The sequence below is a fragment of the Aquarana catesbeiana genome, linkage group LG08 (assembly GCF_042186555.1).
Source record: "Aquarana catesbeiana isolate 2022-GZ linkage group LG08, ASM4218655v1, whole genome shotgun sequence".
In the NCBI taxonomy this organism is placed as follows: Eukaryota; Metazoa; Chordata; class Amphibia; order Anura; family Ranidae; genus Aquarana; species Aquarana catesbeiana.
The window spans coordinates 296,833,540-296,846,296 of record NC_133331.1 but is presented as its reverse complement, the minus strand read 5'-3'; the positions used below and the strand labels follow the sequence as shown (position 1 = coordinate 296,846,296).

The window sequence follows — 12,757 nt, the reverse complement described above, 5'->3', positions numbered from 1 at the left end:
TCTAAGGCAACACATCCATAAATTTCCCCGACAACTTGGTCAGCACAGGGACAACCCAAAAGAGACAGAATAAGGTTTGGAGTCTATGTTCTGCTCATCATGACCTCATCCGTGTGGAGGAACCTCTCATCTGGGAAACTGTGATTGTCCAAATCAAACTGTAAGGTGATATGTCCACACATTTCCTCCACAACTTGGTCAGCAAAGAGACAACCCAAAAGAGACACATAGAAAGGCTTGGAGCCTATGTTCTGCTCATCGTCACCTCATCCATGTGGAGGAACCTCTCGTCTGGGAAAAAGTGATTGTCCCAATCAATTTGTAAGGTGACACATCCACACATTTCCTCCACAACTTGGTCAGCACAGAGACAACCCCACAGAGACACGTGGAGAAAGGCCTATGAGTAAGAACCTTACACAAAAATGTGATTGACTGAAATATCTTTACTGAGCTCTATATACACTATGGTAGTCTCTAGGTAATCTGTAGGGTGACATCTACATATTTCCTCCAAAACTTGGTCAGCATAGATGCAACTCTACAGAAACCCAAAGAGAAAGGCTTGGAGTCCATGTTCTGCTCATCATGCGTGGAGGGAATTTGGGAATGTCCCAATCAATCTGTAAAGTGACAAATTCACACATGTCCTCCACAACTTGATCAGCATAGAGACAACCCAACAGAGACACATGGAGAAAGGCTTATGAGTAAGAACCTTACACAACTCATGTCATTAACTGAAATAGCTTGACAGAGCACTATATACATACTGTTAGTCCCAATCAATCTATAGGGTGACATCTACAAAACTTGGCCAGCATAAAAACAACCCCACAGAAAGTTATAGAGAAAGGCTTGGAGTCAATTTTCTGCTCATCATGGACCTCACCCGTGTAAAGGACCTTCTCATCTGGGGATCTGTGATTGTCTCAATTGGTTTGTAAGGTTACACCATCTACACATTTCCTCCAGAATGTGGCCAGCACAGAGACACAGTAAAAAGGTTTGGAGTCCATGTTCTGCTCATCACGAACCTCACCTCTGTGGAGGAACCTTTCATCTGGGGATCTGTGATGGTCCCTTGCAAGAACCGTACACAACTAAAGTCATTGATTGAAATATCTTTACAGAGCACTCTGTACACTATGGTAGTTAATTTATGGTAGTCCCAATGGTTCTGTAAGGTGACAAATATACAAATTTCCACCACAACTTTGTCAGTACAGAGACACATGGAGAAAGGCATGTTCTGCTCATCATGACCTCACCAGTGTGGAAAAACTTCTCATCTGGGGATCTGGGATTGTCCTAATCAATCTGTAAGGAGACACTTCTACATATTTCCTCCACGACTTGGTCAGCACAGAGGCAACCCAACAGAGGCACGTGGAGAAAGACTTGTAAGAACCTTACACAAATCATGTCATTGTTTGAAATATCTTTATCTTATCTACAGTATATACACTATGATAGTCCCAATCAATTTGTAGGGTGACATCTACATATTTCCTCCAAAACTTGGTCAGCACAATGACAACCCCACAGAAACCCATAGAGAGAGGCTTGGAGTCCATGTTCTGCTCATCATGGACCTCACCTGTGTGGATGAACTTCTCTTCTGGGGATCCAGGATGGTTCCAAATAATCTGTAAGGCAGGGGTAGGCAACCTGGGGCCCTCCAGCTGTTGTGGAACTACATTTCCCATGTGGCATTGCAATGCTGGCAGTTACAATTACTCCCAGAGGCATGATGGGACTTGTAGTTCTGCAACAGCAGGAGGGCCCCAGGTTGCCTACCTCTGCTGTAAGGTGACACATCTACACATTTCCTCCACAACTTGGTCGGCAGAGAGACAACCTAACAGAGACACACGGAGAAAGGCTTAGAGTCCATGTTCTGCTCATCTTGACCTCACCTGTGTATAGGAACCTCTCATCTGGGAATCTGTGACTGAACCAATCAATCTGTAAGGTGACACATCCACACATTTCCTCCACAACTTGGTCAGCACAGAGACAACCCAACAGAAACACATGGAGAAAGGCTTGGAATTCTTGTTCTGCTTATCATGGACCTTACCTGTATGGTGGAACCTCTCATCTGGGAATCTGTGACTGTTCCACACATTTCTTCCACAACTTGGTCACCACAGAGACAACCCAACAGAGACATATGGAGAATGGCTTATAAGAACCTTACAAAACTCATGTTGTTGATTGACAACCCAACATATACTTTAGAGGGCAGAGGAGAGATCTGGAGTCTAATTGCTCTCTCCATAAAGAGGACCTGTCACGGCCCATGCTATTACAAATGGTGTTGATGAAAAAGATATTAAACAAAGGGACAGTGTCCATTTTATGCTCATCCTGACCTCACCTGTGTGGAGGAACTTCTCATCTGGGAATCTGTGACTGTTCCAATCAGTCTGTAATGTGACAAATCCACACATTTCCTCCACAAACTTGGTCAGCACAGAGACAACCCAAAAGACACACACGGATATAGGCTTGTGAGTAGGAACCTTATACAACTCATGTCATTGATTGAACCTCCCCTGTGTAAAGGAACTTCTAATTTTGGGATTTGTGATTGTCCCAATCAACCTGTAAGGTGACACATCTACACATTTTCTTCACAACTTGGCCATTATAGAGACAACCCAACAGAGACACATGGAGAAAGGCTTGTAATTCTTGTTCTGCTCATCGTGGACCTTACCTGTAAAGCGGAACCTCTCTTCTGAGGATCTGTGATGGTCTCAATCAATCTGTAAGGCGGCACATCAACATATTTCCTCCACAACTTGGCCAGCATAGAGACAACCCAACAGAGAAAGGTTTGGAGTCCATGTTCTGCTCATCATGAACCTCACCTGTGTGGAGGAACTTCTCATCTGGGGGTTGTCCTAATCAATCTGTAAGGCGACACATCAACATATGTCCTCCACATCTTGGTCAGCATAGAGACAACCCAACAGAGACACATGGAGAAAAGCTCGGAGTCTATGTTCTGCTGATCTTGGACCTCACCTGTGTGGAAGAACTTTTCTTCTGGGGGTTGTCCTAATCAATCTGTAAGGTGACACATCTACATATGTCCTCCACAACTTGGTCAGCATAGAGACAACCCAACAGGGACACATGGAGAGAGGCTTGGAGTCCATTTTCTGCTGATCGTGGACCTCACCTGTGCAGAGGAACTTCTCTTCTGGGAATCTGTGATGATCCCAATCAAGCTGTAAGGTGACACATCTACACATTTCCTCCAGTACTTTGCCAACATTAGTCAAGTCATTGATTGAAATATCTTTATTGAGCATTATACTTTATTGAACACTATATACACTATAGGGGGTTAATTTACTAAATTGTAAAATGAATGATCTTCTTGAGGCTTTGTTCTTGTTGGACCTCAGAGGAGACTCAAAATAGGGATGGGGGGGTTGAGACTTATACAGATTTTGTTAGTGACTACAATCTCTTAGCCCACCATGATATGAACTATAAACTGATAATATATTCATTCATTCAGTATTATAAACATGATGAGTGCTCTGGCCTCGGTCTGAGTGTCTCTACTCACCATCTCCGAGAGGAGAATTCTGAGACACAAGTCATTAAAAGGACAATACTATATTAATATGACAAATGCAAATTTGACACTGTATTAAAAATAGACATAAAAACCCCTCAGTGACGGACAAGATTGCCCCGTACACTGCGTATCACCCACACCTGCCACGTTCTTCCATCTCAGTGCTGCTGATCTTCTCCAGCTTCCTCCAACCACTTCTCCACTACATGCACTCCACTCAGCTGCACATCATTGCTCTGGAACGGCTTCCAGATGGTGACGTTGGTGGACCATGCCTGACTTATCAGGTGACAGCATGGTTGCTTGTGATCCCCACCAGAGGGCACATGTGACAGGGTGACAACGCAATGAGATCAGTTGGGAGGCAGAGACAGGAAGTGCCCTCTTGAGACCCTCCCTCTCTTGTCCTTCAGGCAAGCTCCCAACTGAAAGCAAACTATTGTCCTCAGCATCCTAATGTTTATGTCAAGGCTAAAACTTTGTTTTAAAAACAATGAGGAAGGATTAAAACCCTTGTCTAGTTCCATCTAGTGGCCATAATGAGTATTTTTTTTTTTTCTTCTGAAATACCACTATCGGAAAATACCACATTATGACCACTAGATGGAGCTGATGGGAAATCAACATATTAAGCAAATTACAGTGAGAATTTCGCCAGGCTGGGAAAAAAATGGGACATTCACCCAACAAAATTTCCAGCACTCGGGTAACTACTACTCTTTGATGGGTCCGACGGGATCTCCTATGTAAGATGCACAGTAAGATTGGACTTCAGTGATTACAAAACCTTTCCCACCCTCAGGATACGACTACCATTTCGCTCTTGTGAGACCGTTGATGCCTGACAAGTTGCGAATTACGCACAAAACATTTGCCGCACTCGGGACAGGAATGAGGCTTCACCCCCGTGTGCACTTTCAGATGTTCGGATAGGTGGCCCCTCTGCGAGTAACATTTCCCGCACTCGGAGCAGGAAAACGGCTTCTCGCCCGTGTGCGTCCTTTGATGCCGGGCGAATTCGGACCTCTGGACGAAGCTCTTCTTGCACTCGGGACAGGAATACGGCAGCTCGCTCCTGTGGGCCCTCCGGTGCCGGGAAAGATTGGACTTGTCCGAAAACCGCTTCCCGCACTCGGAGCAGGCGTACGGCTTCTCCAACGTGTGGGACCTCCGGTGTCTGGTGAGGTAGGCCTTGTCCGAGAAACATTTCCCGCAGTCGGAGCAGGCGTACGGCTTCTCCCCGGTGTGGGACCTCTGATGCGTCGTGAACGTGGATTTGTCCAGGTAGCACTGGCCGCAGTATTCGCAGGAATAGGGCTTCTTGCCCGAATGATAGATTTGATGTCTGATATGTTGGGATTTTCGCTGGAAGCTTTTCCCGCACTCGGAGCAGGAGAACGGCTTCTCGTTGGTGTGCAGCTTCTGGTGCCTTTGAAGGCCCTCCTTTTTTGAAAAACATTTCCCGCACTCAGAACAGCAGTACGGCTTCTCCTCCGTGTGGGAACTCTGATATTGGGAAAGATAGGACTTGCCTGAAAGTATAGAGGGGAAGCAATGAGGACTGGTTCATGTACAGCACAGTGCAAGGTCCAACAATATGGGGTAAAGCCAGGACTAGGTCATGTTCAACAATGTACAGTATCTCACAAAAGTGAGTACACCCCTCACTCCTTCCCTCCTCCTCCATGCCAACTAACCAGCTAAACACAATGGGGGCGGGATATTACATGTAGATTGGTGGAGGCTTCACCTCCCCTGTTATTCTAAGACACAGGCTGGAGGGGCCGTGAAACAGCCTGTGACTGGCAGAAATCCGCCCACACCACGTTTTTGCCTCAAAATAATAAAGATTTGATTTCAAACATACAGTATCTCACAAAAGTAAGTACACCCCTCACATTTTTGTAAATATTTTCCTCTATCTTTTCATGTGACAACACTGAAGAAATATACAAAAACATATTTGGGGGGGGGGGGGGGCACACCCTTAAATGCGTTTAGATTCAAGATGGTGCTGCTATAAGACCAACAAACAGTGCACTGAAGAAATGACACTTGTCTACAATGTAAAGTAGTGAGTGTACAGCTTGTATAACAGTGTAAATTTGCTGTCCCCTCAAAATAACTCAACACACAGCTATTAATGTCTAAACCGCTGGCAACAAAAGTCAGTACACCCCTAAGTGAAAATCTCCAAATTGGGCCCAAAGTGTCAATATTTTGTGTGGCCACCATTATTTTCCAGCACTGCCTTAACCCTCTTGGGCATGGAGGCCACCAGAGCTTCACAGGTTGTCACTGGAGTCCTCTTCCCCTCCTCCATGATGACATCACAGAGCTGGTGGATGTTAGAGACCTTAGAGACAACCCTGTCCCGGTGGTGGTGGGGGGTCTGCAGGCGGGGGGCTTATCAAAATCTGGAAGGCCACTTTAACAACAAGAGGGCCCCCAGATAATGCCCCCCCCCTCCCCCCGCATGTGAATGAGTAAGGAGGGGGTCGGCAACCTACGGCCCGCCACCAATAAGTGTCTCGGTGTGGCAGTGCTGGTGATAAATTCTCGGGCTCCCGACCCACGGACATTCCCGCCGCTCTCCTCTTCATTGGACAGCGGTCGGTATCACAGGGCTGGATGGGGGCGGGAACTACTGGAGTTAACTTTTCACATTAAACAGTAGGTTTAATGTGAAAAGAGCGATCCGAAAAGAGCGATCCGAGCAACCAATCACCAGCCTGTTAATGTGATCATTAGCGGTTCCCGCTCCCATCCAGCCCTGTGATGCCGATCTCTGCTCTGCTGTATACCTGTGTGAGGTAGGAGAGTTCTAACTACACAGTGTGTGTGTGGGGGGAGGTGCAGGGGGGCAGAGGACACTACAGAGGGGGGAGGTGTAGGGGGCAGAGGACACTACAGTGGGGGGAGGTGCAGGGGGGCAAAGGACACTACAGTGAGGGGAGGTTCAGGGGGACAGAGGACACTACAATGAGGGGAGGTTCAGGGGGCAGAGGACACTACAGAGGGGGGAGGTTCAGGGGGCAGAGGACACTACAGTGAGGGGAGGTTCAGGGGACAGAGGACACTACAGTGGGGGGAGGTTCAGGGGGCAGAGGACACTACAGTGAGGGGAGGTTCAGGGGACAGAGGACACTACAGTGGGGGGAGGTGCAGGGGGACAGAGGACACTACAGTGAGGGGAGGTTCAGGGGGCAGAGGACACTACAGTGAGGGGAGGTGCAGGGGGGCAGAGGACACTACAGTGAGGGGAGGTTCAGGGGGACAGAGGACACTACAGTGGGGGGAGGTGCAGGGGGGCAGAGGACACTACAGTGGGGGGAGGTGCAGGGGGGCAGAGGACACTACAGTGGGGGGAGGTGCAGGGGGGCAGAGGACACTACAGTGGGGGGAGGTGCAGGGGGGCAGAGGACACTACAGTGGGGGGAGGTGCAGGGGGACAGAGGACACTACAGTGGGGGGAGGTGCAGGGGGCAGATGACACTACAGTGGGGGGAGGTGCAGGGGGGCAGAGGACACTACAGTGGGGGGAGGTTCAGGGGGCAGAGGACACTACAGTGGGGGGAGGTGCAGGGGGGCAGAGGACACTACAGTGGGGGGAGGTGCAGGGGGACAGAGGACACTACAGTGGGGGGAGGTGCAGGGGGCAGATGACACTACAGTGGGGGGAGGTGCAGGGGGCAGATGGCACTACAGTGGGGGGAGGTGCAGGGGGACAGAAGACACTACAGTGGGGGGGGGGTGCAGGGGGCAGATGACACTACAGTGGGGGGAGGTGCAGGGGGACAGAGGACACTACAGTGGGGGGAGGTGCAGGGGGCAGAGGACACTACAGTGAGGGGAGGTGCAGGGGACAGAGGACACTACAGTGAGGGGAGGTGCAGGGGGACAGAGGACACTACAGTGGGGGGAGGTGCAGGGGGGCAGAGGACACTACAGTGGGGGGAGGTGCAGGGGGACAGAGGACACTACAGTGGGGGGAGGTGCAGGGGGCAGATGACACTACAGTGGGGGGAGGTGCAGGGGGGCAGAGGACACTACAGTGGGGGGAGGTGCAGGGGGGCAGAGGACACTACAGTGGGGGGAGGTTCAGGGGGCAGAGGACACTACAGTGGGGGGAGGTGCAGGGGGGCAGAGGACACTACAGTGGGGGGAGGTGCAGGGGGACAGAGGACACTACAGTGGGGGGAGGTGCAGGGGGCAGATGACACTACAGTGGGGGGAGGTGCAGGGGGCAGATGGCACTACAGTGGGGGGAGGTGCAGGGGGACAGAAGACACTACAGTGGGGGGGGGGTGCAGGGGGCAGATGACACTACAGTGGGGGGAGGTGCAGGGGGGCAGATGACACTACAGTGAGGGGAGGTTCAGGGAGCAGAGGACACTACAGTGGGGGGAGGTGCAGGGGGACAGAGGACACTACAGTGGGGGGAGGGGCAGGGGGGCAGAGGACACTACAGTGGGGGGAGGTGCAGGGGGACAGAGGACACTACAGTGAGGGGAGGTTCAGGGGGACAGAGGACACTACAGTGGGGGGAGGTGCAGGGGACAGAGGACACTACAGTGGGGGGAGGTGCAGGGGGACAGAGGACACTACAGTGAGGGGAGGTTCAGGGGGACAGAGGACACTACAGTGGGGGGAGGTGCAGGGGGGCAGAGGACACTACAGTGGGGGGAGATGCAGGGGGACAGAGGACACTACAGTAGGGGGAGGTGCAGGGGGCAGATGACACTACAGTGGGGGAGGTGCAGGGGGACAGAGGACACTACAGTGGGGGGAGGTGCAGGGGGCAGAGGACACTACAGTGAGGGGGGGTGCAGAGGACACTACAGTGGGGGGAGGTGCAGGGGGGCAGAGGACACTACAGTGGGGGGAGGTGCAGGGGGACAGAGGACACTACAGTGGGGGGAGGTGCAGGGGGACAGAGGACATTACAGTGGGGGGAGGGGCAGGGGGACAGAGGACACTACAGTGGGGGGAGGTGCAGAGGGACAGAGGACACTACAGTGGGGGGAGGGGCAGAGGACACTACAGTGGGGGGAGGTGCAGGGGGACAGAGGACACTACAGTGGGGGGAGGTGCAGGGGAGCAGAGGACACTACAGTGGGGGGAGGGGCAGGGGGACAGAGGACACTACAGTGGGGGGAGGGGCAGAGGACACTACAGTGGGGGGAGGTGCAGGGGGACAGAGGACACTACAGTGGGGGGAGGTGCAGGGGGGCAGAGGACACTACAGTGGGGGGAGGTGCAGGGGGGCAGAGGACACTACAGTGGGGGGAGGTGCAGAGGACACTGCTTTGGGGGGCACAGGAAACCGCCATGGGGAGGGGGAAAGAGGACACTGCAATTGGGACCCCATCACCCCTGAGAACAGGGACCCCATCAACTCTGGGGACAGGCACCCCATCTTCCCTGGGGACAGGGACCCCTTCTCAGCTGGGGACAGGGGCCCCATCTCCAGACCATGCCTGCTGGCAGGGCTGGCATCAGCCACCCTTGGGTGTCAGGATGGGGGAGGGGGCAAAAAAAATCAAAATCCCCAGCCACATCACCCCTGGGGTTGACAGGGACCTCACCTCCCCTGGGGACATGGACCCCCTCTCACCTGGGGGCAGGAACCCCATTTTCCCTAGGGATAGGAACCCCATCTCCAGACCATGCTGGCTGGCAGAGCTGGGGCCAGCCACCCTTGGGTGCCAGGATGGGGGATGGGGCAGTAAAATCTGAATCCCCAGCAACATCACCCCTGGGGATGACAGGGACCCCATCTCCTCTGGGAACAGGCACTGCTTCTCCCTTGGGGACAGGAACCCCTTCTCACTTGGGGACAGGGACCCCTTCTTCCCTGGGTACAGGGACCCTTTCTGCCCTGGGGAAGGGGATCCCTTCTCCCCTAAGTACAGGAACCCCACCTCCCCTGGGGACAGGGTCCCCCTTATTACTTGAGGACAGGTCCCCCTTCTCACCTGGGGGCAGGAACCCCATCTCCAGACCATGCTGGCTGGCAGGGCTGACGTGAGCCACCCTTGGGTGCCAGGATGGCGGAGGGGGCAGTATAATCTGAATCCCCAGCCATACGCTCCCTCAGGGTGACTGGCTTTGTATTAGTGAAGCACCTTAAAGTGAGGTAAACCTGTCCTATTATTATTACTATGTTAGGATTATTATTATTATCTTCATTTATTAGCAGGTGAATGCGGCCCTCCATGCATTCACATACATTAAATCCGACCCTTAAGGGGAAAAGGTTGGGGACCCCTGGAGTAAGGGGTACATACTACCCATAATCCTTCACAAAAAAAAAGGTAAACAGTAAATTAGGACACACGCATATTTTTGACAAGTCCTTTAAAAAAAAATCAAAACTCCCTCAAAAAAGTCCCAGGATGTCCTCTACATCCGTCATCAGTTACAACGTAAAGAATCCCACCGACTGACAGACACGTCTATTCCGCCACATGACATCTCCCGGGCCCTGCTGCTAAACCTAAACAAAGTGGTGGAATCTCCCAGGGGATGGCATTGATGAAAGATGGCCATACTTGGTCAACGTCATTAGCCAAATATATCCAGGTGGCCATACTTGGTCAATGTCATTGGCCAAATATGTCCAGGTGGCCATACTCGATCAATGTCATTGGCCATATAGTTATACTTGGTCAACGTCACTGGCCAAATATGTCCATGTGGCCATACTTAGTCAATGTCATTGGCCAGGTCGCCATACTTGGTCAACGTCATTAGCCAAATATGTCCACGTGGCCATACTTGGTCAATGTCATTGGCCATACGGCTATACTTGGTCGACGTCACTGGCCAAATATGTCCAGGTGGCCATACTTGGTCAATGTCATTGGCCATATGGTTATACTTGGTCAACGTCACTGGCCAAATATGTCCATGTGGCCATACTTAGTCAATGTCATTGGCCAGGTCGCCATACTTGGTCAACGTCATTAGCCAAATATGTCCATGTGGCCATACTTGGTCAATGTCATTGGCCAAATATATCCAGGTGGCCATACTTGGTCAATGTCATTGGCCAGGTTGCCATACTTGGTCAATGTCATTAGCCAAATATATCCAGGTGGCCATACTTGGTCAATGTCATTGGCCAAATATGTCCAGGTGGCCATACTCGATCAATGTCATTGGCCATATGGTTATACTTGGTCAACGTCACTGGCCAAATATGTCCATGTGGCCATACTTAGTCAATGTCATTGGCCAGGTCGCCATACTTGGTCAACGTCATTAGCCAAATTTGTCCACGTGGCCATACTTGGTCAATGTCATTGGCCATACGGCTATACTTGGTCGACGTCACTGGCCAAATATGTCCATGTGGCCATACTTGGTCAATGTCATTGGCCAAATATGTCCAGGTGGCCATACTTGGTCAATGTCATTGGCCATATGGTTATACTTGGTCAACGTCACTGGCCAAATATGTCCATGTGGCCATACTTAGTCAAAGTCATTGGCCAGGTCGCCATACTTGGTCAACGTCATTAGCCAAATATGTCCATGTGGCCATACTTGGTCAATGTCATTGGCCAAATATATCCAGGTGGCCATACTTGGTCAATGTCATTGGCCAGGTCGCCATACTTGGTCAATGTCATTAGCCAAATATATCCAGGTGGCCATACTTGGTCAATGTCATTGGCCAAATATGTCCAGGTGGCCATACTCGATCAATGTCATTGGCCATATGGTTATACTTGGTCAACGTCACTGGCCAAATATGTCCATGTGGCCATACTTAGTCAATGTCATTGGCCAGGTCGCCATACTTGGTCAACGTCATTAGCCAAATATGTCCACGTGGCCATACTTGGTCAATGTCATTGGCCATACGGCTATACTTGGTCGACGTCACTGGCCAAATATGTCCATGTGGCCATACTTGGTCAATGTCATTGGCCAAATATGTCCAGGTGGCCATACTCGATCAATGTCATTGGCCATATGGTTAATCATTGGTCAATGTCACTGGCCAAATATGTCCATGTGGCCATACTTAGTCAATGTCATTGGCCATGGCGCCATACTTGGTCAATGTCATTGGCCATGTCGCCATACTTGGTCAATGTCATTGGCCAAATATGGCCATGTGGTCATATTTGGCCAGTGATGCCACGCTACCCCCACCACCACTTTACACGGCAGAGAATTCCTGGAAGTCCCAAACCCTACTCTGGACCAATCAGTGAGCGGTATGAGTGAAGGAACGTATTGAGCGTTCATGACCCACCTGTGCTGATCTCTGTAGGAGTGTCCCCCTCTATTACTATCCTTATTATTCCATCTTCCTCCATAGACTGCTGATCATCCCTCCCATACATCTCTTCTTCTGCTTCCAACTCAACTTTTATATCCATCAGATCTTCAACCTAAACCAAGAGAAGGATGAAAAATAACGTCTGTAAAATATAAAGCTTGAATGATGTGAGACCACATACACAAATGTCATTTTATAGGGTCTATCTACAGGTCAGGCCTGATTTACTGACTTATGCAAGAGAGCAGGTGAGCGTTGATGCCACATAAGTGAGCAAATACATAGAACAATATACACAGTATTATAGAGGAATATGGGGCATGAAAGCATCAATATTTAGATGTCCAACCCATAAGGCTAGATGGGACCTCACAGTACATGTTGAACATTAGTATATCATCAGCTAGGTAGGTTCTTGGATCACAATTGTTCGCTCACATATAGGATGGTAATCCAGTTGTGCCCTCGCATTTTATCCCTACTTTTCTTTTTTTATCTCATAAAGCAGCCTGACCATCTCCACATATTAGAATGTTGAGTCCCTTACACCTTCCAGATGCTCCTTCCCACCAACCTGATTATGGTAGCTGTGACCCTCCTGTGTGGAATCCCAGGAATACAGAGGACGGGGACGTCTCTCTGGTGGCTTTCTGTTATTAGGTGGCTTCATCGTAAGATTCTTGTGGCCTTCAGAAAGCTCCTTCATCACTCCATACTCCCCATCATCCTCTTGAAATTCTTCTTTAACAACAATATTATAATCCTCGAGGTTTCCACTCTGAACATACTGTATAATAAAACATTCACTGTAACAAACATGCTTGTGGATAGATTACAGTTACCAGTGATTGTCAATCATC

General features: G+C 50.3%; 2 protein-coding genes across 2 annotated transcripts in view; both read right to left on the bottom strand.

The window, feature by feature from the left end:
• LOC141104996 (uncharacterized) overlaps positions 1-12,757 on the bottom strand; it is a 98,686-nt gene that overhangs the window by 64,771 nt on the left and 21,158 nt on the right. The gene's annotated exons all lie outside the window — the stretch shown is intronic.
• LOC141105478 (uncharacterized) overlaps positions 1-12,757 on the bottom strand; it is a 57,602-nt gene that overhangs the window by 29,904 nt on the left and 14,941 nt on the right. The window contains exons 3-6 of the mRNA XM_073595330.1: positions 12,472-12,638; positions 11,871-12,009; positions 4,581-5,133; positions 3,590-3,608 (exon numbers count right to left, since the gene is read on the bottom strand). Of these exons, the coding sequence (XP_073451431.1) occupies positions 3,590-3,608; positions 4,581-5,133; positions 11,871-12,009; positions 12,472-12,638 (878 nt within the window). The remainder of the gene's footprint in view (positions 1-3,589; positions 3,609-4,580; positions 5,134-11,870; positions 12,010-12,471; positions 12,639-12,757) is intronic.